We start from the raw sequence: 23755 nt of genomic DNA, 5'->3' as shown, positions 1-23755 counted from the left end.
ACTTGAGAATGGTGTCTTTAGGACTATTTATTTTTAAAAAGCTTTTGCTCAATTCATCAGCAGGAAAATGTCTTTCTCAAATTGGAGTGCGCAATCTCTCAGTCCGTTCTGGAAATGTAGCCAGGCACAGTTCTCGGGAAGCAGAGGTCCAGCAGCATCTGAATCCCTTTACCCAGTTTCAGATTTAGTCACATCTTTCCTGTAACTGACCATCTTATTGCTTTCATAAATACTTCAGTTATGTCCATCCTCCTACTATAGGGCATTTATATAGCAATATATTCTGAACAGGTTCCACTGTGGAACTACTGATTACAACTGTTCAAATGTGTTCTGTGCTCATGTAAGGCATCCACTATATATTAGCCCAGGAGGTGGAGTCATCCTGAGCAGTAGCCACTCTATATCCACATGTTCTTTATGACTGGGTCATAGGGAAATTGGATTCTTGTGCTTTTGACTGCAGCTTAATCAATTCCCCACACCCCATCCAGAAAAACAAATACTACACTTCCACAAAGTGCAGGGAGCTCAATCAACTCAAACAAATGGAACATCTCATGTTTTTCATGATTTTTAAACTATAAAGTAGAAATCTACAATGTAAGTTCAACAGGAAACACCAACCCACAAGATTAACTTTAACAAGTGTAAAATTACATGCATTAATTGTGCATCTCTTTAACACAGCACTTAAGTTTATATTTTCTAAGTTAGAATAATACAGTGCAAAGCAATGCAAAAACATAAAGCAATATAGAACATCAATTTAGGGCAACAAAATCAAACAGAACTACGCAGTAGAAAACAGAGCAACATGGTGCAATATGAAGCTGCGCACATCAATACGGACAGGGTGGAACAGCACAGCACAATATAGAATGCAGCAAAAAATATGAAATTCAATATAACATAGATCTGAATACTCAGCATTCAAACTCACTACTGAATAGGTTGCTGAATATCACACTGAAATGCACTATTTTTCAATAGTACCGCAAGGAATATGGCACAATATAGAGCAACATATTAGTATTGAGCAAAAAGGTGCAATATAGCTAATATCGAGGAACATGGTGCAATACTTAACACTATTCAATATAGAATAAATGCTGAAATATAGATAAATACAGCTTAACATAGACCAAAACAAGACACCACTGCAATATAGAGCAATAGCAGCACTATGCAATATTCAACAACACAGAATAACATGAAATGATACAGTTTATATACAACAATACAGAGCAACATAACATGGAGCAAAAACTTCTCAAAGTACTTCGTAAAATGCATTATATTGATGTACAGTGACTGCTGGCTAGTAAGCAACTGTGAGCCTGTTCGCACATTGCAAGATCCAAACAGTAATGCAATGAATCACTAATTAATCATTTTTGTTTCTCTTGGCTGAGGATGCATGTTGACCAAAAACAACAGCTACTTACGCTTCTATAGCACATTAACATAGTAAAGTCCCAAGGTGCTTTACAAGAACATTACAAGATAAATTTTGTCATCAAGCTACATAAGGAGATATTAGGGCAGGACCAAAATCTTGGACAAAACAGTAGCTTTTAAGTAGTCTCATGGCAAAAGAAAGGGAAGTAGAAAAGCATAAAGGTTTCAGGAGAGAATTCCCAACCTTCGGGCCTTGGCAGCTGAAGGCACTGCCAGCAATTGTGGAGCGATTAAAATTGAGAATGCTCAAGAGGCCAGCATATTTTCAACAGGCCTCCCATTGAATCTGAAGGCTGCAGCATAGGCATTGCTGGTGGAATTTCTCTAACGTTTTTATATATCACTGATACACTGTCCAAGTCTCACTGCAGTACAGGAGTGCGGTGACAACAAATACTCTGTGCACTAGGACGTCTGTTGACTTGTGGAGGTCTTTGTTATCACATGCTTGCTGCTGTAGTTTATAGAAGGCTGAGCTGGCACAGCTGATCTGGTGCTGGATCTCCAAGTCAATGATGGCCTTTTGAGGGAGGTGACTGCCAAGATATGGGAAGCGCTCAACATATTCCAGAATTGCTCCTTCAACATGTACAGGAGATAGAATATTTGGCTTGTCATGCAGCAAAATGCAGCACAATATGAAAATAAGTTGATAAGGAATTAGAAAAGACCATTCACCCCTTCAACCCATTCCAGCTAACACCAATGTATCCTGATCTTATTCTATCAATTTACTTCTTTCTCTTTACTTCGTACTTTAATGACCAGAGTAGATTCTACAAATCTGCACTTTGCAGATTTAATAAAATTAAAATGACATTTTTTTACTTTTCTTTTGTTTCTTTTTATCCTAACTCCCTAAATCCAATCTCCCTTCCACTCTACTTCTCGTCCTACCCCCAATTTGATTCCAATTCACCGTACTTTTCTGTTTTCCCTCGGTTTCTTTTTCAATTCTTAAGTCTCACTGGTTAGGGCTAGACAGTGTCGGTTCCATTATTCACTAAGATCCCAGGTGTCTCACCTCCTCATTGCACTTGTAAGTTGCTGGAAGTGCAACAGGGCAAAATAAACCTTAGCTGAAGGGTGCAGAGAAAAAGTCTAACAGCACATGAGATGACCACTCCAGCAAGCTTTAGTCCAATAATACAGTGCAATCCAGGGTAATTTTATTTATTGAAGTGCAAAATAGTGCATTATTCATATCATCCGTGGCATCAGCCTTATTATGGCAGTGAAAGGTTTTACAGTAATTCTGTGACAGAACCAAATTAACATTAGTACCAATACAATCAATAAGACAAAAAAGTGGGGCTGTTAAGGGGTTGGATTGTCATAAGTAGAAATTGAGTCAGGAATTTAGGATGTTACAGGGGAATCACTGAGTGCAACAGCATGAGGGAGCTGGCTTAACAGCGGCTGTGCCCAATCCGATTTTGTCCAGGAGTAACTGGTTGAGGAGCAAGAATGGGAACTCTGGCTGATTTTCCTGTATTCTGGCCTAGAGACACTGAGGCTATCTATAACAGTTTAGTTGTTGCCACAGGATAGATTAGCATGAAATCTCAGATCTTCCACATCTGTAAGTCTTATATACCATATCAGGGTACATCAACCAACTCCGCAGAGAGGAGCCCAAGACAACAACTTAAATATCTCATGTCCACTGTCATTGCGAAATCAGCAGCATCACTGTGGAAGCTCTTAACCCATCACTGAACACTGGTAGGACTCACCACTTTATTGATGGCCTGCATGTTGCATAAGTTCTCCACCAGCAGTCTGCACACCTCCTCCTTGCCCCAGTGTGATGCTGCATGCAATGGAGTCCAACCATCATTGTCTAGGCTGTTTACATCAGAGCCAGCCTGGATTAACAACCTGCAAAAACAGCGATGTGATACACAAAAACTTCTTGAGTAAAGGCTATCACAGGCGAAAGCACCTTCATTGCAAAGGCCACAGTTTTCTTCAGATGAATAATTCTGTTTATTGAACTTCAAATATTTGGAGCATTAACAGAAATATCAGAGTTTTGCCAATAAGAGTCAAGGGAGGGAGCAAACATTGAAGAATCACAAGATTTAATTAATTTCTTTTCTGAAACATTTTGTAGATCTTTGAAAAACACGTAAAGGTAATCAGTGCTTTTCCATATTTTATATTCAATGTCAAAATCAAGTATTCTCCAGGAAAGTTTAGCATAAATAAATCTGCACACTGCCCCATCAAGGTCACTCAGGTCAGGTCCATCACAGGCTGTACAAACAGTAAAGCCCCTTTACACAGTGTCAAAACATGTATTAACCACATCACCAGCCATCCTTATTCTGCTTAGTACCAATTAGCACTGTGTTAAGAGCAGTTTCATATTTCGGATCCACCAACAAGTAAGTCAAGACTGCAATTCTCAGGATCCTTTTAGCCATCAGAGAGGGCAAGCTGCTACATTGTCAGTGTCGGCTAGATTCGAACCAAGATTCCATAGGCCAAGTCCCAAGAGATATAAATTATTATTGGGGCCAAGAAAAACACAACTCTAGGATACAGCTGAAGGCCATCCTGCCCATTCACTTTCATTTTCAGATTCCCTTTCATTTTCTGATACCCTGAGATCTTCAGGAAAATATCACTGATTAAAGGATTACTGCACGAGAACCTAAATGTCTGTGGTGATTATTGCTTTAATGCCAGCATAACTAAGAGTCACGTGGTCAGTACAGCAAATCGACACCAAACATGGGGAATCTCATAAGCGGATGGAGTTTTCCTAGCCTGGGGGAGTGTATTGTAGCCTTGCTAGAAGCAGGCAGCTAATCCAAGAGCTCTGTAAATAAAGTTTGTTGTTCAACTGAAGAGGCCTTTTACTCCTCAGTAATACATCTCTACAATGTCACAGATTATCTCCTTATTTCAGCACTCTATCACCTCACCTGTCAGCACTAGACCCCATTCTGGATACGTCACAGCCTGGATGCTCTGACATTGAAGTGCTGGGCTCTCCAAATTGACCTGTCTTACAATCTCAACTGCTAACCCAGATCAGCAAGTGTACAGTAGCAACTTAGGTATACTTAGCTTGAGAATTCCTCAAACCATTATTTTGTCCCATACTTTTCTTAGTCTGGTGCAGCTTGAGAAACCTTCCTGCAACCAAGCCATGTTTCCTCCTTCTAGCACAGGCAGTTACTGTTTTTTCAATTTTACAGCAAGCAAGATTTGTTCCTTCTTGCATGAAGCAGCGAAGTTCTTTTAGACAAACGATGTCAACGAGACATCAAATATTAAAGATTCTATATCACTCTTAAAAAAAAATTCCTTCATGAAACTGAGTAAATGGGCAGCCAGGGTAAAATGTGTTCACTAACACTGGGAACTCAATTATTTTTGCATAACTACAATACACGCACTTCATAACTTCCAAGTAGCCTTTGGCTGCAGCAACATGAAGGGCAGTTGCTCCAGTTTTTGGGTGCCGAATATCTTCCACCTTCCTTCGATTTAGCCATTGTCTGGCATCCTGGACCATTCGCTGCTCTTCCTCCTTCCTGGCTACGTCCACATCAATCCCTGAAATTAAGAAACACAAAAACTTGTCATTGTCATATCAGCACAACACCTGGCACACTCTCAAAGTGAGTATACTTTATTTCATGCATCTGTTGGGTTTGTGGCATATGCTGCCATTTTTACAACTTTTATCCTTTCCTCTCAAACACTTCCTTCCAGTCTTCTCTGTTGCCATTATCATTTAAATTGCAGCACCTAAACAGCAGCAAGGATGAGAATTCCTTTCGGACTTCCCAACACTGTAGTTTATGAGCAAGAGGGGCTCACTGAGGTGCCAGCATTGGCTCAGTAGTAGCACTCTCACCTGTACATTGAATGCTATGAGGCAGTCAGGTAGCAAAGATTACCAGAAGGCTGGAGTGCAGGAGGAAATTGCCAGATGTTATCTTGCTTAGGTGTCAGCCATGGCTCAGTGGATAGCACTTTCACCTTTCAGGTCAGATGGTTTTAATGATGTTGGTTGAAATATAAATTGTGGCCAGGGCACCAATAAATTGATCTGAAAGGACAGTCTTCTCTGTTTAACATCTCATCTGGAATACAACACCACCAACCACACAGCACTCCCTCCAAACAGCTCAGAAGTGTCAGCCTTGGACTGGAACTTGAACCCACAGCCTTCCGACTCAGCTGACATGAATGATAAAGACAGTGAGAGAGAGGAAGAGACAGACACATGAAGAGAGAAGAATGCGGGTGCTCATGATTTGGGGGTTGTTGGATATTGGCCCTTTATACCACTAGTGCGGTAAATGGTTCAGTAACTTGCATCTGGGCGTGTGTCCTTGTGTATTATTAAACTCATGGTATGTTTGTACATTAGGTGCTACCAACTTGTTCAACCAGGTGTGTGTAGGAAGGATGATGCATCAGTTTTCAATGGATTAGGTTGGCATGGTTCTGCTAGTGTCTCGTGCAGGATGCCAATCACTCACGATGGATTTCTGCTGCCAACATGCATGCCACATACACACAAACACAAACAATCTGCAACCAATGCAGCCTGAACTGAAAACTTTGAAACAATCCTAAATAATCTTCAACTGTGAATGCAAGCAAAAGAATGAGTGCTTAGCAAGAAAAGACAATTATTTTACATTTAAATTTCTCCAAGTCAACATGTATCATATAACTCCAATCATTCTCCTCTGAAATCAGGCTTGATGTGAGTAAATTTAGCTCTGCCTTTGGCTCATTGATGAAGGTATTGCCAGGACTGCTCTGATTCATCAACTCTGTTCCATTCAGCAGAACCTTACTCATGCCCCAGTGATCAATTACTTTTCCACCAGATGATCACTGTTTTATGGCTGATTCATGGTATGCATTATGAGATAGAAGTGCATTTAAAAATATTACAGAATCAAAAGTAATGACTGTGGGTTAATGAATCTCTCCGTTTATCATGAAGCAAGTCATAGGTCTCTTTCTTGAAAGAGATGAGGAATAACTCTTCTTGTAGGTGGGAAGAGTAATTCTCTTACGATTTGATAGACTTCCCTTCAAAGGCATTTTCTTCATACACTTGTTCCCCCAGTTCTACTGACTGGAAGACCAACAGAGACATTTCTTTTTATGCTGATGGCATAACAGATTTGAAAAGAAGACACCCCTTTGTTTAGCATAGGCCCCAGCAGTTGGTAGCGCCAACATTCAAAAATATGTCAACTGTATCTCAATGATCGTACCCTGATCTCTGAGACTGAAAGTCATGGGATCACTGCAAAGATTTGAGCACAAAATTTGGCTAACACTCCAGTGTAGTACTAAAGGTGTGGTGTGCTGTCCAAGGTATCATCTTCTGAATGAGACATTGAGACCCGAATTTTCGCTGAGTCAAAGGGCTCCCTATCTTAGCCAAAATGACACTGAAGCCCCGATTCCGTAAGTCCCAACTGAAACCCGGCATCCACGACTTGCACCAGGGTTTTGGGGGTAAATAGTACAGGACATATTTCACACACCACGGTTCACCGAGGCTGCAATACGTTTAAAAGTTTAGCTGCCTTGACTCAGAAACAATTTTCGTCACCCAGGATTCTGAAACATGACTCGTGGGCTTTAGACATTTGAGAAAAATGTCTAAACCTAGCTGAGTTCTTTGGAGAGAACAGGTGTCCTTTTTCAGAGGTTCAGGTTCTTCTTCAGAATTGTTAACAACACGCATTAATCAATGTAAAAGATGGATAAGCTGGAACTGTCAAGTAATTTAAATCCCCTGCCCTTTAAATTTTGAAAAAAAAACAGCTTGCTGTGACTCACAGTGTAAAAAAACAAAACTGGTCCTTGAATTTCAATAGATGTTTCTTAACATAAGCCTGAAGGTTCTCATTAATGCATAAGTGCTGCTTGACTGCTTCTACAACCTAGCATTATTACAGTGGTGGGGTGGACTGCAGGTTCATAGTTTGATTGACAGCTCCAAGTGGTTATAAAGAGATCAACTGTCTTTGATGTGGGGTTATGATTACAAACATTTCATCTTGAAGGGATTAAGTACTTGAAGGGATTTAAATGTGTTGAAGAGGTTTTTATCAATGAAAACTTTTTTTATAATATGGTGAAGTCTGTAATAGATACTTAGAACTTTTATTTCATCTCAGTATGGCTCCGAGATCTGACCATGATGGATACTGGGCGAGTTGGCATGGGAGGATGTAAGGGCAAAGGGTGGCAGATGGAGAGTCATGGGTTGGCATGAGTTGGCACTAAGTTGACATGGGGTTATAAAGGGCTATGGGGATGATTGGAGGATCATGAGTTGGCTTAATTTGGCACTATGTTGGCATGGAGGGTATGAGCAGCCATGGGCATGGATAGAGGGGCATGGGTTGGCATGGAGGGTATGAGGGACAATGGGGGGGTGGTTGGGGACATTTATGTGGCAAGCATTGACATGGGTGGGGGTTGGGAAGTGTATGGATGGTGTGGGAGTGTGAGGTTGAGGTCCTTATTCTTTTTATTAGGCATATTAAACAGCCCTCCTCAGAACTTGGCAACCCCTGTGGGTGCCTCCACACAATTTCTACGGACGTCACACCTAACTCCAGTTACCACCCACCACCAACCCCACTCCCTTGGATTGAAAATCAGCCCATTCGGGGAAGTTTCTTCCGAGTCAGGTTTGCGGAGTCGGGAATTTTGTCTACTCTGCATACCCAACTCGGCAGCCAAAATTCGGCCCTGAATCGAGGCTCCTTCTGCCCTCTTAAGGTGAGCAGAAAGGGCACAATTTGAACAGCAGCAGTCTCAGCATTCTGGATAACATTTATCCCTCAACCAACATGAAAACAGATTAACTGGTCATTAGCTCAATGCTGTTTGTGGAGCCTTTCTGTGCACTTCTTACAATGCAACAGTGACTACAATTCATAAGTACTTCATTGGCTGTAATGTGCTTTGAGACAGTTTGAGATTGTGAAAGACTCTATAGAAATGTCAGTCAGTCTGCTTTTCTTTCTTTTGGGGGGCACGTGTGTGTGTGCATGTGCGTGTTAGGGGGTGCTGGGGAGGGGAGGGGAGCAAGGTGGTGCAGGGCTGGAAGTGCCATACCATGATAGGGCAACTAACTGCAGAAGATTTTTCTCACATTCTGCTATTTTAACCACACTAGCCATTGGAGGATCTCCAATAGCACAGCATATGACAAGTTAAATTTTCTTTTTCTCTTGCCTATCTTTGTTTTGCTGCTCCTTACATTATTTCACCTCTTTTGTTTGTCATATTCTCTTCTCACCTGCTTCTCTCCCCCACCCTGGGACTTCATTTGCTTCCCTGTCCTGATCTGCTTTTCTCTGTGTTTTTGTTCTCTTTTTAACTATCCTTTGGGTTGGAGGTGATGGGTAGGATGTGTAGCATGGTGGTAGAAGGAGCTATCAATGACCTTAGGCAGCATTTTCTGGTGGGGCTCTGCTAGGAAGATGTGGCCTCCAGCCAGCTCTCAGTGGCTCTCTCCATGTTCACATTCCCCATTTCTTATGCTTCCTTGAAGTCCCTCACACCCATTGTGACCCTCTCACCATAGCATTACTCCCTCCCTGACTACCACTCCCTCAGTCCATCGTGACCATTTGCTCACTTCTATTGCTACCTCTGTCTCTTTGAACCACTGCTCGACCCCTAAAGCCTCGCTGTTCCATCGTTCCACTTCACCTTTAACCTCCATTCCCTTCTCACACTCTCTAAGGGCAAATGCCCAGAGGCTCCCTCACTCGGTACTTGTCCTGTGCAATAAAAGAACGCAACAGAGGATAATGTAAGTCATTGTTTACCTATTACTCATTCATGCATTCTCACCATATATCTTGATGTCATTAATTTGAATGCTTACGTTTTCTAACCAATGCTTACATTTTCTAACCAATAATCTTTCCCTCACAGGTATCAAGAACAAGAAATTTTACTTTTTCTAACTGCCAACAAAACACAGGTGACAAAAGTTTTCTCTTTGTTGAAAAAAAATCAACCATCTCTTTTGAAAATTGAACTTGTCTGTGTGGGAAATGCGCTCTATCTCAACTTAATGTGCTTTCTGTAGTTTGTGGAATACATCCAAACATTACAAAAGGTTTGTAATGAGAACACCCTATTCTCCTTATTCTCTTACCAAGGAATGTATGGACTCATATGTGTGGTGCACACAGTCTCTGTATAATTTTTAATAAATACTTAATATAAACATTACCTAAAAAAGCATTTTCATTTTGTCTCCTAGGTTTTCTTCAAATAATTTAGAAGAGCACTAACTGCTAGCAACTAAAGAAATATTTCATCAGCTCAGCTGACTAAATGGTACTGATTCATATTGGGAGATTGGGTACACCATGCATGCTCAGACAGTAATGGCTGTATTTATCAGTGTAAATATCCAGGCAAAAAATACTGTGTTCAAGCCCGGGCCGCTAGGAGCTTCAAAAGAATACTTTGGTGAAGGCACTGACAAAGGCATAAAATACAACTCAGTTGGTAAATTTAATCATGTTACTGTCCCCAGCCCAACCATTTTCAGCTGCTTCAACCAGCATAAGGTGAGAAGTGGGGATGTTCGCTGATGATTGCACAATGTTCAGCTCCATTTGCAACTCCTCAGATACTGAAGGAGTCTAGGTCCAATTGCAACAAGTCCTGGACAAAATCCAGGCTTGGGCAGACAAATGGCAAGTAACATTCGTGCCACACAAGTGCAAGCCAATGACCATCTCCAACAGGAGAGAATCTAACCATCGCCCTTTGACATTCAATGGTGTTGCCACCCCATATCAACATCCTGGGGGTTACCACTGACGAGAAACTGAACTGAACTAGCTATATAAATACTGTGGCTACAAGAGCAGGTCAGAGGCTAGGAATCCTGCAGTGAGTAACTAATTCCTTGACTCCCCAAAGCCTGTCCAACATCTACAGGGCACAAGTCAGGAGTGTGATGGAATACTCTCCACTTGCTTGGATAACTGCAGCACCAACAACACTCGAAAAGCTTGACACCAGCTGGGACAAAGCAACCCACTTGATTAGCACCCCATCCACAAACATTGATTCTCTCCACCACCGACACACAGTAGCAGCAGTGTGCACCATCTGCAAGATGCACTGCAGGAACTCACTAATCCTCCTTAGACAGTACCTTCCAAAGCCATGACCTCTACCATCTAGAAGGGCAAGGGCAGCAGGTGCCTGGGAACACCACCACCTAGAAGTTTCCCTCCAAGCCACTCACCACCCTGACTTTGAAATACATCATCATTCCTTCACTGTCACTAGGTCAAAATCCTGGAACCCCCTCCCTAAAGCACTGTGGGTGTACCTAAACCATATGGACTTCTCAAGGGCAATAGGGATGAGCAATAAATGTTGGCCTAGCCAGCGACACCCACAACCCATGAATGAATAATAAAAAAAGAAATAAGTATCTCTTCTGAATTTATCATGCCAATAGTCTGGCTAACCTTTCACTGATCCATTGGATTCTGCATTCACAGTAAACAGTAATTCTGAGAAATCCCAGTATTTTTCAGGAGAGGAGTGACTGACGGGTTGTGGAAAAAGGGTTTTTCCTATCCAGTTGTTAACAGGATCCAAGCTGGTTGGTGAAACCAAAAGCAAGACACAGAGCTTTTCTTTATTGAGATAGTTTATTGACTTTGCTCAATCTCACAGCTCTCCTCCCACCAACCCAGTGCCCCAGCTATTCCCTATTTATACTCTTTTAGATCAACAAACAAATTATCCAAGGAAAAAAGCTATTGACAAATTAAATTGAAGTGATAGCCCCTCAAAAGGGCACTGTAACAAAAGGACAAAAAAATTAAAGAAAACTTATCAAACTAAATCAAAATGACAGTGTGGTGGCTGATGAAGCACTCCAGTCCAGCCCCTATTTATATGTACTCAACGTACTTATTTAAACAATTCCCTTCACCTGTGTATCCTAAATGATCCATTTGATCAAATCCAAATGATCCACACAATAGGAAGTACAGATGCCTGCACAAAAAATCTCTGATGTTCCATAATTCTAATGTTGAAAGTTCAAAGTAACTCCACCAAAGGGAACAAACTCACTTCGTGCATCTGTAATAGCAATGACGATGGTTGAAGCTGTGCTTAGGATCAAAGGGGACCATGCAATTCATCTACACAGGCATGTTATGACATTGAGGAAGAGGCCTGCATCTAACCAAGTGCTTCAACTTTAGTGCTATACTGCTGTAGAAATCATTGGCAAGCATTGGATTCTCCATCATGAGCAATAAGCAATATGGAGCAGAGATATGAAAAATGAAAGATTCAACAACTGCAATTGGAAAGAGTTCCCTCATTGATTTTGATGAGTGGTCTCTCATATTACCACCAGGGTTCAAAACTATGGACATGTTGCTAGCAGGAATGAAGAGTTCTCTTACATCTCATTATCTAGTCATACATAATTTCTCATCTGCCTGATGAGGGCCTAATAAAGGCAGATACTCTGATCATGGACTCCATGTTGAAAGGAGCAAGGATTCAGATCTGGATACCTGGATAACCTTGCCTGTTCTGAACCTATCAGTAAGTGAAAATCACTGACAGGGAACATTCAACTACAACAAGAAGTACAGTCTTATTACTGAAGGCAGCATGGAAATCTGGCCAGGCTGCAATCATACTGGACTGCAAAATGTGAATTTTTGGTGCAAAATGAATTGCTCTCAAGACGAATAGTCTACTCTTTCAACTTTGCCATCCAGAATCGGGGTGGAAAATGTACATTGGATATCAACACATCAGGGAATGAATGTGCTCAACAGGCCATATGGTGGCCTAGCTGAAGGAAATGTGATGCCATTGTTGCTCAGATCTGGTTTGAAAACAGAACAAATCCTGTTGATGGAACCATTTGCTCTGCCTAAAAGTTGGTCAAATCCATTAAGATGGAAAGCTAACACTTACCCATATTTTTCAACGTTAGACTAGTCTGAAACATTTCACACAGGTGGTACAACTGACACAGACCATGTCATAAAAACATAACGGAACATCTGAAATGAATATTTGCATAATTAGATTTGCTCAGAGTACCCGTAGTGTGAATAGTGAGCTGGAGGAATACTGATAACCTGCTCAGCAAAAGTGATGATCCATACTTAGGTCTCCTTACATATCTCCTACAGGTAAAAGGGTACAGCTCTTCAGAACTGCTAGCAGGAGTTATACAAAACAAATTGTTAAGAGGGGCAATTAATATTTCCACCATACTTAGCCAGCTGTAGAGAAAAGACAAAATAGCCAGACTCATTAGTTAAAAATTTTAATTTACAATATTATGTGAGGAAGCCAGCAAGGATTAACTTTAAGTCTGGATAATGGGCATTAGGTGCAAAGGAACAGTGACACAGAAGTTATCTACACCTTGATGCTTGTTGTTGAGACACTCATGGCTCAGTCAAAATCTGTGCCTGAACCACCAGAAATGAATACAGTTAGAAATTCTCAAGTCACTATTTTAGCTACCAAAACATTCAACTGCAGTTCACATTAATTCACTGTATATAAAACACTTGGAAAAGGCACAGAGAGACCGAGTAAAGATTTATATTAATGCAAGCTTTTTTCTTTCTTTCTTTCATTTTGTGTGCAGCTGCCCCCCAAGTCAGAGGTATCCAGTCACCATGAATGAGAAATTGAGAGTCGACTTATGCAAGACTCGTTTTACTGAAGATGCTGCCTGGATTTGTGATTTTTCAGATGAGGACCATCAGGGTGTATCGAGGAGAACATGGTGCGGCCTTGGAACATTTACTGAATGCAAAAGCAACGAGCATTTGGATTCATGTCAGTTGACTGCTTGCCCAAGACCTCAGCTGGTATACACATTGGTCTATTTGACTCAGCCACTCAAAGAAGGTTCCAGTTTCAATCCTGAGCTCATGTCGAGTTACCTGATCTGGGCTATGTTATAGGGATGATACAAAGGACTCAACAACCTTGACTTGAGAAGGGAAAAACTGCTTAACTGCCAATTTGAGCAAGGACTGGATAAGACTTGGTGATGCCCTCGTACAACTGAAGCCTCACAAATACTCACTCTCCAAGTCACAAATTGGGAATGGTCACTTGGTCAAGTTACGAAAGGACACTTGCCATCATATAACCACAAACAGCAGTGATCAGTGCTTTCAAGAGGTAAAAGGAGAAAATTGATTAAAGAAACACAGCAATGACAATAAGTTAGTAGAAAAGAAAGATGGCTGCCATTTTCCACATTGGCTATCAATGTCCTGGTGGGATCGGTTTCTTTTCCTATTTTATGCACACAATCAATCAACACTTACTTCTGAATGATTCTTAATGTTTGAAATTATCACTATAACACACTACACCATTCTTCGCTTCCATGACTCTGAAGAATGTTTGTTACTTTACACCAACCAATTTGAAAGTCATCTATTGCCCTCTAATTGGGAATGTGTACTTCCAAGTTCATTTAGATAGATCTTTTTAAATACTTTAAATTGTGAAGTGATAACTTCTCACAACAGAGTTGTCAGATTAGTCAGAGTTCTTACCTTGCTTTTTAATGACCTCTTTCAGCAGCTTCTCCATAGCTTCACCCTGGGCAATGTCAATAGGCAGCTCCCCCTCACTGTTCACAGCTGCAACATTCGCCCGCTGTTTAATTAGATACCTAAACAAGGAGCAAGCAGGCACATTTAGAATCAACCGGTTATCAGCTATCCTCCTGCCTAAACTTTGAGCATTTCACAGGACTGGCTTGAACTAAACCTTGAGTGAGTTCAGTCACATCACTAACTGGTAACTGACCAGCTTTCTGAGGACTTAGTTAAGCTGCTGTTTGATGATGCTCAGCAACTGGAAAGGAGAAAAGGTTTAGTTAGGTCTTAGGCTTAACAAGAGATTTGATTGCCAAGTAATTGACATCACAGTCTCTGTAGAGGCCGTCAACTTTTTAAAAAGAAATTCAAACTTCCAGTTAATATGGATGACACCATAAAGATTTCACATTTAAAGGCTTTTACTGTAACAAACAAGCTAAAAGTACTATGCCAAAAAATACTTTTGAAGGCAACTTATACTTTAAACTACAACACCAAACTCCCCCTTTGACTTTTAACACAACTGAAGAGAACACTTCATGGTTATACTTTACGTTATCTTTTAAGTAGCCACTGAATTTTCCCAAACCCAATCCAAAGCGATTCTTCATTCCTGAGGGTTTATGTGGGGTCTTTCCCTTTCCCAGCCTGGAAATGTTTAACCCCAGAACTGCCTTTCATGATGAGGGTTTTTTCCTGGTGATTGCTCTCAATAGTTAGCTAGGTGAATCTTCTAGTCTTGGTTAAATCCTCATGAATTTTGTCTTTTCAATCCAGGTACAAGTTCCCATTCACATTCCTGTGCGGTGAACCATATAAACTTTCAGCCTCCAACTGCTCTCTCTTTCTCCCAGATCTTGGCAGACTAGCTGTGTCTGAGAGTTTCAGGAATACCTGAGAAACATTCCCCTCTCAAAGCTCATCTCCATTGCAATATGAATTACATAAGCCTTGTATCCAGGTAGAAATGTTAATTAGATATCCTTTAGAGACCAACTCTCTTTTATCTTGGAACTAAGTGGACAGTTTAAAGCATAATTGTTTACAACCTAACTTTCTCAACACCTTCCTGGGACTTTGGAGACTAGATGCTGCAGCCATTGTCTCCAAATGTGAACATCTTGCACCTTCTTCCCATCAAAACAATCTGAGCCTCCTTTTAATCATTAACAGCCACGTCACCCAGGCCTGTCAGGCAGACTGCAGGCAAGGTCACATGACTCCCTTCATTTTAGCCTTAGTTAAAAATATAGTCCAAAACATAACAATCTTAGAAAAATTTGTAACTTCAACATAGGACAAGAGGTTACAATTAGAAAGCCACCACAATGCAGCAATGCCCAAGGGTTAGAGCAGTGTGAATATAACAGCAATTTATAAAAAGAAGCAAGAAGATCACCACCCAACCTACAGGCTAGTGAACTAGACAACTGTAAAAGGCAAATATCAAATAATTTCATAAAAGGGGAAATTAAAGCACCTAAAGAAATATGGTCCAATAAGGGAGGGCAGCTTCGGAAGAACAAGGACATGACAAATCTAATTGCCCTTTGAGAAGATAACAGACCCAGCATTCAGGGGATGTTAAAATAGATAAGTGCAAAAGTAATAAGACTGAAAAAGAGGAATGAACAATGGAAGTATTAAATTAAACCAAAGCTGTGGGCAGTAAGTCGCAGGAAATGTTGATTACTTTGGTCTGACCATCTGGAGCACTGTGGAAATTCTAAACACTTGCTCAGTGGGAGATCCTGGCATTGGAAACGGTGCCAAGATGGGAAATTAAATAAATTAGTCACCTACACTATCAAGTAAAGCAAAGCAAACTACAAACTTTTTACACTGGTGAAGAGGTGTCAGAGAGTCATTGAGCCATTACGGCACAGAAGGAGGCCAATTTCTCCAACCTAACCTTATAGCTAAAATCCCCACTCTTCTGGTAAATCTCCTCTACATCCTCTCAAGACCATCATATCCTTCCTAAAGTGTCATATTGTATCCTTCCTAAACTTCTCATTCTGAACTAATCAGTGCTTTATACAGGTTTGGCACAATTTCCCTGCTTTTCTTCTCAATAGCTTAATTTATGAAGCCCAAGATCCCATATGCTTTGCTAACCATTCTCTCAAAGTGTTGAGGTATGATGGCTCAGATCAGACTTCATATAGGTATTTAGATTCTAATAGATATATATAAGCTGATTCTGAATAAAATTTGGCAAAACCACAAAATCTAAAAGTAACTCAAGAGGTGGATTAGTTAATTCATGAACGTACAAGTTAGGAGCTGAAGTAGGCCACTCGGCCCCTCGAGTATGCTCTACTGTTCAATAATATCATGGTTGATCTGAATGTAACCTCCCGCCTACCCGTGATAACCTTTCACCCCCTTGTCCATCAGGAATCTATCTAGTGTAAGGCATTTTGATATTTTGTGTATTTCTGTGATGCTGTAAGGCCTCCCTTTGTTTCTTTTTAATATGTATTACCTTTATACTTGTGTCAAAATGTAATCAGTTATGAGGTGGACCAACGTCCTGAGCTCAGAACTGGGTGGTAGGAATATGGAATGCAGAAGGCATCGGATGAAGGGAGATTTTTGACTGAAGACATCAACTCTGAGGCTTAGATAAAACTTTTTCAAAAATAAAGACTGGACAAGGATACACAGACACAGACGTACCAGGACATGCCACTGGGGCAGTGCTAACCCCAGAACCCTGATCACAGAAACTGACCTAGACAATGGTCTCCTGGGTATGTGTGAATGGCTTTCTTCCTGCCTTACCAAGGTACAGAAATTATATCCATTGCTGGGAGTTACCTGGAGACACTCCCAGATGAGAACAGGAAATGACCACAATAATTTATAATTTTTTAAAATATATTTTTCTTTTCCCACCTATTTTTAAATTTATTTTGATCTATTATTTTATCTCCACCTTTTAGCCCATTTCGATCCCTTTCCCCCACCCCCACTTGAGTTATCTGTCACTTGCTCATCCTGCTTTCTACCCTTAATGTCACCTTTAGCACATTCCTTAGATAATATCACCACCGTCAACACCCCTTTGTCCTTTTGTCTATGACATCTTTAGCAATCTCTTCTTTGCCTCCACCTATCACTGGCCCTCTATCCAGCTCTACCTGTCCCACCCCCATCAACCAGTTTATATTTCACCACATTTCTATATTTCCTTAGTTCTGATGAAGAGTCATACAGACTCGAAACGTTAACTGTATTCCTCTCCACAGATGCTGTCAGACCTGCTGAGTTTTTCCAGCTATTTTTGTTTTTGTTACAGGTTGTCTTTGCATGGCCAGAGTGGGATTGATAACCCAATCAGATGACTCATTTAAGACTTTACCTTATATGCCGAGAGATCAGTGTCAGAAAGGGGCGTAAAGCCACTGCTCCCAAGGACATTGGGGCTGCAACCAGGAAATGTGATACGGTCAGATGTATGGAGGAATTCGCTCAGCATACCGTCCACCTGGGAATGAGCTCCTGCACGCAGGTCTTACGAAGCAACTTGCGTTGTACTTTATACTATTGCTTAGTGGGTGAGTAAAGGTTTTCCATATAATGCGAACATTTTAGCCATAGTTTGTTTCGTGTTATTGATATGAAGTAGGGGTTGAGGACCTTAGAGGGTAGTGAGACCCCTTGGTTAAGAGGATTACACTAGCTTTACCTTGAAAACATTCAAAGATTCTGCTCCATAGCCATTTGAGGAAAGGAGTTCCAAAGATTCAATATCCTCAGAAAAAAGTTCTACTCATCTCTGTCTTAAATGGGGGGCAACGCTTTATTTTTAAACAGTGACTCCTAGTTCTAGATTCTCCCACAAGAGGAAACATCATCTCCATATCCACCCTGTCAAGACCCTTTAGGATTTTAAAGGTTTCAATAAAGTGGCCTCTTACTCTTCTAAATTCCAGCGGATACAAGCCTAGTCATCCTTCCTTAAATAAGAAGGGCAGGATTGTATACAGTACTCCTGATGTGGTTCACCTGCGTCCTATACAACAGAAGCATAACCTCCCTACTTTTATATTCTATTTCCCTCACAATAAATGATAACATTCTATTAGCTTTCCTAATTAATTGTTGTACCTGTATACTAACCTTTTGTGATTCATGCATTAGAACACACAGATCCCTCTGAATCTCAGAGCTCTGCAATCTCTCACCATTTAGATAATAAGCTTCTCTTTTATTCTTTCAGCCAAAATGAACAATTTCACATTTTCTCACATTATACTCCATTCACCAGATCTTTGCCCACTCACTTAACCTGTCTATGTCTCTTTGTAGCCTCTTTATGTCCTCGTCACAACTTGCTTTCCTATCTTTGTATCATCAGCTAATTTAGCAACTATTCCTTCAGTTCCTTCATCCAAATCATTTATATAAATTGTAAAAAGTTGAGGCCCCAGCACTGATCCCTGTGGCACAAAATTCATTACATCCCGCCAACCAGAAAAGGACCCATTCATGCTTACCTTCTGTTTCCTGTTAGCTAGCCAATCTTCTGTCCATGTCAATATGTTACCCCCTATACCACAAGCTTTTATTTTCCACAATAACCGTTGATGTGATACCTTATCAAATGCCTTCTGGATATCTAAGTACAGTGCAGCCACCAGTTCCTCTTTATCCACAGCACATGTGACTCCTTCAAGAAACACCAATAAATTTGTTAAACATGATTTCCCTTTTACAAAACCATGTTGACTCTGCCTGATTGCCTTGAATAAGTGCCCTGCTACAACATCGTTAATAATAACTTTCAACATTTTCCCTATGATAGATGTTAAGCTAACTGGCCTGTAGAGTTTCTTGCTTTCTGTCTCCCTTCCTTTTTGAATAAAGGAGTTACATTTGCTATTTTCCAACCTACTGGCACCTTCCACGAACCTAGAGAATTTTGGAAAATTATAACCAACTTATCAACTACCTCACTAGCCACTTCTTTTAAGACCCTAGGATGAAGTCTATCAGAACCTGGAATTTGTCAACCCACAGCTCCAACAATATGCCAAGTACCACTTCCCTCGTGATTTCAATTTTCTGGAGTTCCTCCCTCCCTTCCAATTCCTGATTTACAGCTATTTCTGGGAGTTACTTGTATCCTCTATAGTGAAGACCAATGCAAAATACCTGTCTAATTCATCTGCCATCTACTTATTTTCCATTATTAATTCCCCAGACTCACTTTCTATAGGACCAAGGCTCACTTTGTTAACTCTTTTCTTATTTTAGTACCTATAGAAACTCTTACTATCCGCCTTTATATTTCTCCCATATTCTAATTTTTCCCCCCCTTAGTAATTTTTTAAAATCATTCTTTGCTTTCTTTATATTCTGTCCAATCTTCTGACCGCCCACCCATCTTTGCACAATTATATGCTTTTTCTTTAAGTTTGGTAAAGCCTTTAACTTTTTAAACTAACCACAGATGGTGGGTCCTTCCCTTGTAATTTTTCTCTCTCGTTGGCAGGTATCTATACGGTATATTCTGAAATATCCCTTTAAATGTCTGCCACTGCATTTCTATTGACCTATCCCTTAACCTAATTTGCCAGTTCACTTTTAGCTAGCTCTGCTTTCATTCCCACATGCCCTATTTTAGTTTAAAATAGTAGTCTTGGACCTACTCTTCTCTCCCTCAAACTGAATGTAAAATTCAATCAAATTATGATCACTGCTACCCAAGGGTGCCTTCACTATGGTGTTATCAATTAATCCTATCTCATTGTACAACACCAGGTCTAGTATAGCCTGCACTCTGGTTGGCTCCAATATATGCTGTTCTAAGAAACTAACTTGAAAATATTCTCTGAACTTCTCATCTAGGCTACCTTTGCCCATCTGATTTTTCCAGTCTATATGTAGATTAAAATCCCCCACGATTATCGCTGTACCTTTCTGACAAGCTCCCATTATCTCTTGCTCTATACTCTGTCCTACCATGTAATTACAATTAAGAAGCCTTTACACCACTCCCACAAGTGACTACTTGCCTTTATCATTTCAACCCACATCGCTTCTACATCCTGGTTTCATGAGCTTAGGTCATCCCTCTCTAATGTGCTAATACCATCATTAATTAGCAGAGCCACTCCTCCACTTTTTCCTAGCTTCCTGTCCTTCCTAAAAGTCACATACTCTTCAATATTCAGGTCCCAATCTATGTCATCCTGCAGCCATGTTTCTGTAATGGCTCACATTGTACTTATTTATTTCTATTTGCGCTCAGTTCATCTGTTTTGCTTCAAATTTAAATTTAGTTGCTTTACACTGAGGGTTAAGTGAATGTACACTCAAGGGGACAGTGGAGGTGTACAGTGTGGGCAGATTGAAGAGGGAGTGGGAGAGACTTTTGGCAGATGAAGTGACCAAGAGGATAAGAGATGAAATAGCAATGGGTATTTTCAAACTTGGGAACTGTAGATGGTGTACAGTGATCTCTTCCAGTTCTACACATTCCTGCTTCCTAGCCTAGGAAGTATGGGCAAGCATTCTCGTTATTGTTGTCTACAGGGTAAAGAGCCAGTGATACATGCCAAATTGCATTGGTGGACACATCCATATGCCCAGACAACACTATCATGCAGTGGCCTGACCCAACTCATGTTCTATTGCTGCTATAAACTGAATTCTCAGGTATCTGCAGGTGTGGCTAGAAGCAATGTTCAATTGCTTTAATTTTCAGGACAAAAACTTGGGTATGAGACTCAAAGCAGCCCTGAGAGGGGAGACACAGATGCCAGTCAATAGCCCTTTTCTGTTTAAAGTAGATATCCACTATTCCTGGAGGAACTGTTCACCTCCACTGTCCCCTTGAGCATATGTTCACTTAACCTTTCTGTGTAAAGTAGCTAAATTTAAATTCAAAGCAAAACAGATGAACTGAGAGCAAATAGAAATAAATATGTTTTATATTTAATAGTTTCCCTAATGACAGTCGTTTTTAATAGAATTGATTAAGTTCCTTTTTGCTTAGCTAAAATAAAAATTGCAATCAATATTCATTGCAGATTTCAAGATACTGGAAATGCATCAAAGAGTGTCATAAGTCATTTTTCTTTTACTGAGAGTTCTGTCTCCAGACAATCTGAGAAAATTAACTATGTGCCTTGAATCTTCAAAATTCTTTCTAGCGTCTGTGTACAATACTGCTGTTTCTTTTTATGCTTACAATACAAGTGAAGGAATATTGGGACATCTGCAGCTTAAACTACAAGTCTGTAGTCCCATTTAACTTCCAGTACAATTTCTTTTTTGGAGTAGTCAGGTTTTTATGAAGCTCCTGGTCAACTATTGCTTATTTGATCTTGGGGTATATCAACCAAGAATACTGCGAGACATGAGGTTAAATGAATGCTTATTCTGGAAAGGTGCTCAATTGCCCCTGAGGATGTAGCAATGAGGATGAATTAGTTTCACTTGCTGTATCGACACTCACTCTGCAATCTCCATGAAACCACAGGAAGCTGCTGCATGTAACGCTGTCCAGCCTTCATTGTCAGGCTGATTAACATTAGCTCCATGCTCCAGCAGAAAAGTGACCATGTCCAGATTTTCGTCGATGCAGGCCTGTCAGAGAGAAGACAACAATCAGCAAATTGTCTCTTGTTGCTGCTCCCCTACACCTTACCATCAGCCACTCTTTTACTGTATCCACAGAATCAGTCAGGCTATTAAAATTAGTTACTCAAAAATCTCCCGCAACATGCTCATTTTGATTCAAAGGATACATGACAAGTTGTACAATAGGGAAGTGTGCATGATATGGAAGACTCAATATGAAAAATAAAACAGAAAATGCTGGAAATACTTAGCAGGTCAGGCTAAATCTGTGGAGAGAGAAATAGGGTTAATGTTTTTCTCTCTCTCCCCAATTTGTATTTCTCTCTTTGTCCCACCCCCAGTGTGTTTTGGTCTTTCTCAGGCCCTCTGTGTATGTTTCTTTACCTCCCTCTCCTTGTTGCTCTCTCAGGCCTCAGAGTTTCCAGGAGATTTTCATTGGTCCCAGTTCCCTCAACCTCACAACCTGCAATGAAGTGATGAGTTCCTAATAGTAGGGAGACCAGCAGGGCTGAGACAGCACAGTTTGGTCGTAAGGCACAACAGCCACTCTGCTGTGCATGCATGGACCACACATATGTTAACCCAAGTTGCCAGCAGCAGCACTCAGGAGACGAATGCCAGAAGGGTAGCAGAATAGGGCCAGAGCCCCACTTGCAGTTTAAATTTAGGCAGGACACATTTGGAATTGGGATCAGGGATAAGTAGAGCTGGGAATATATGGAGATTCAAAATAAAATTTTAAAAGTGGCATTCAGTTTTACCAACTATGGAAGTATGGGGAAGCAGCTGAAGGCAGGTCATCTTGTGATGCATCCTCCAGGAACATATTAATACATTTAACCAGAGTTAGCAACCCTATTTCTGCAAGGTATAGGGTAACACCATCACTTAGCAGCCAGAAGCCTACAATTACAGCCCGACAAACAATTTACATATATTAATTTCATTATAAATCCTGATATAAAATTGACCCAAAATAGTGATTCAGAAGGGTAATGCTGCAGTCACAAGGTTTCTGTTATATTGTATACGTACAAAAATTGACTCTTACTTTCTCCCTTACCGCTCACTCTGCTCAGGTGCTGACTCTTGCTATTAAAAAACTTCATTGACAGAGGCACGCCCCTGTACCACACACACGCTGATAATCTTCACATATAATTCTAGTATAAGGGGAAATCTGGGCCCTGACTTCTTTGCACAACTCAACATTACACCGCTGGTCACATCTTTTGAAAGGTATCTGAACCCTTAGGGGAAAAGTCCTTTAAAATGATGAGGAGCATGATTGCATAACATAATGGAGGAACGTTGTGGCAAAGGGAAACATGCTGGAGTGGAGAAGGAGAGGGCTGAGTCAGAGATACTCTTGTTGAACTGTAAAAGCAACAAGGAAGTTCACAAATTATGAGCAGTAACCAAGACAATCACCAAAGCAAACAACATAAATCCCCTTCTATCAGGGAGCTCCATCTGAACAAGATCCCCAAAATAAATAAGCATCTGGAAAAATCACAGCAATTCCATTTTCTTAAAGTGGCTGAGTGTGCCTTTGTTTGTCTGCCATTTGAGCACGGATAGGGAGCAGGGCTGGAGGAAACAGTACCAGCATCCTTACTGAAAGAGAGGCAATGGTATCAACAGCATTACAAAAAGAGCTGGCTCCCTGCAGCTGGAATTAGCAATATGAGTTCAGCAGTATGGGTCTGTCCAAATGAAAGAGAGAGGGCTTTGTGGGGTTTAAAGCTGATTTTACTAGTTGGCATCACAAAGTTAATATACAGGTACAGCAAGCAATTAGGAAAGCAAACGATATGTTAGCCTTTTTTGCTGGGGAGTATGAATACAAAGGTGAGGAAAGTTTGCTGGTAGGGCTTTGGTGAGATCACACTGGAGTACTGCACACAGTTTTGGTCTTCTTACCTAAGGGAGGATATACTTGCCTTAGAGGGAAATCAAAGAATCATTAGATTCATTCCTTGGACTAGAGGGTTGTCCTATGAGGAGGACTTGAGCAGTATGGGCCTATATTCCCT

The 23755-nt window shown here is 40.7% G+C and overlaps 1 protein-coding gene across 2 annotated transcripts in view; it reads right to left on the bottom strand.

The window, feature by feature from the left end:
- zmp:0000001167 (protein phosphatase 1 regulatory subunit 12A) overlaps nt 1–23755 on the bottom strand; it is a 188428-nt gene that overhangs the window by 104873 nt on the left and 59800 nt on the right. For both annotated transcript variants that reach the window (XM_041198067.1, XM_041198068.1), the window contains exons 2-5: nt 21595–21725; nt 14076–14194; nt 4872–5031; nt 3198–3342 (exon numbers count right to left, since the gene is read on the bottom strand). In XM_041198067.1, the coding sequence (XP_041054001.1) occupies nt 3198–3342; nt 4872–5031; nt 14076–14194; nt 21595–21725 (555 nt within the window). The remainder of the gene's footprint in view (nt 1–3197; nt 3343–4871; nt 5032–14075; nt 14195–21594; nt 21726–23755) is intronic.

The sequence above is a fragment of the Carcharodon carcharias genome, chromosome 10 (assembly GCF_017639515.1).
Source record: "Carcharodon carcharias isolate sCarCar2 chromosome 10, sCarCar2.pri, whole genome shotgun sequence".
Classification (NCBI taxonomy): Eukaryota; Metazoa; Chordata; class Chondrichthyes; order Lamniformes; family Lamnidae; genus Carcharodon; species Carcharodon carcharias.
This window is presented reverse-complemented; position numbering and strand designations above follow the sequence as displayed.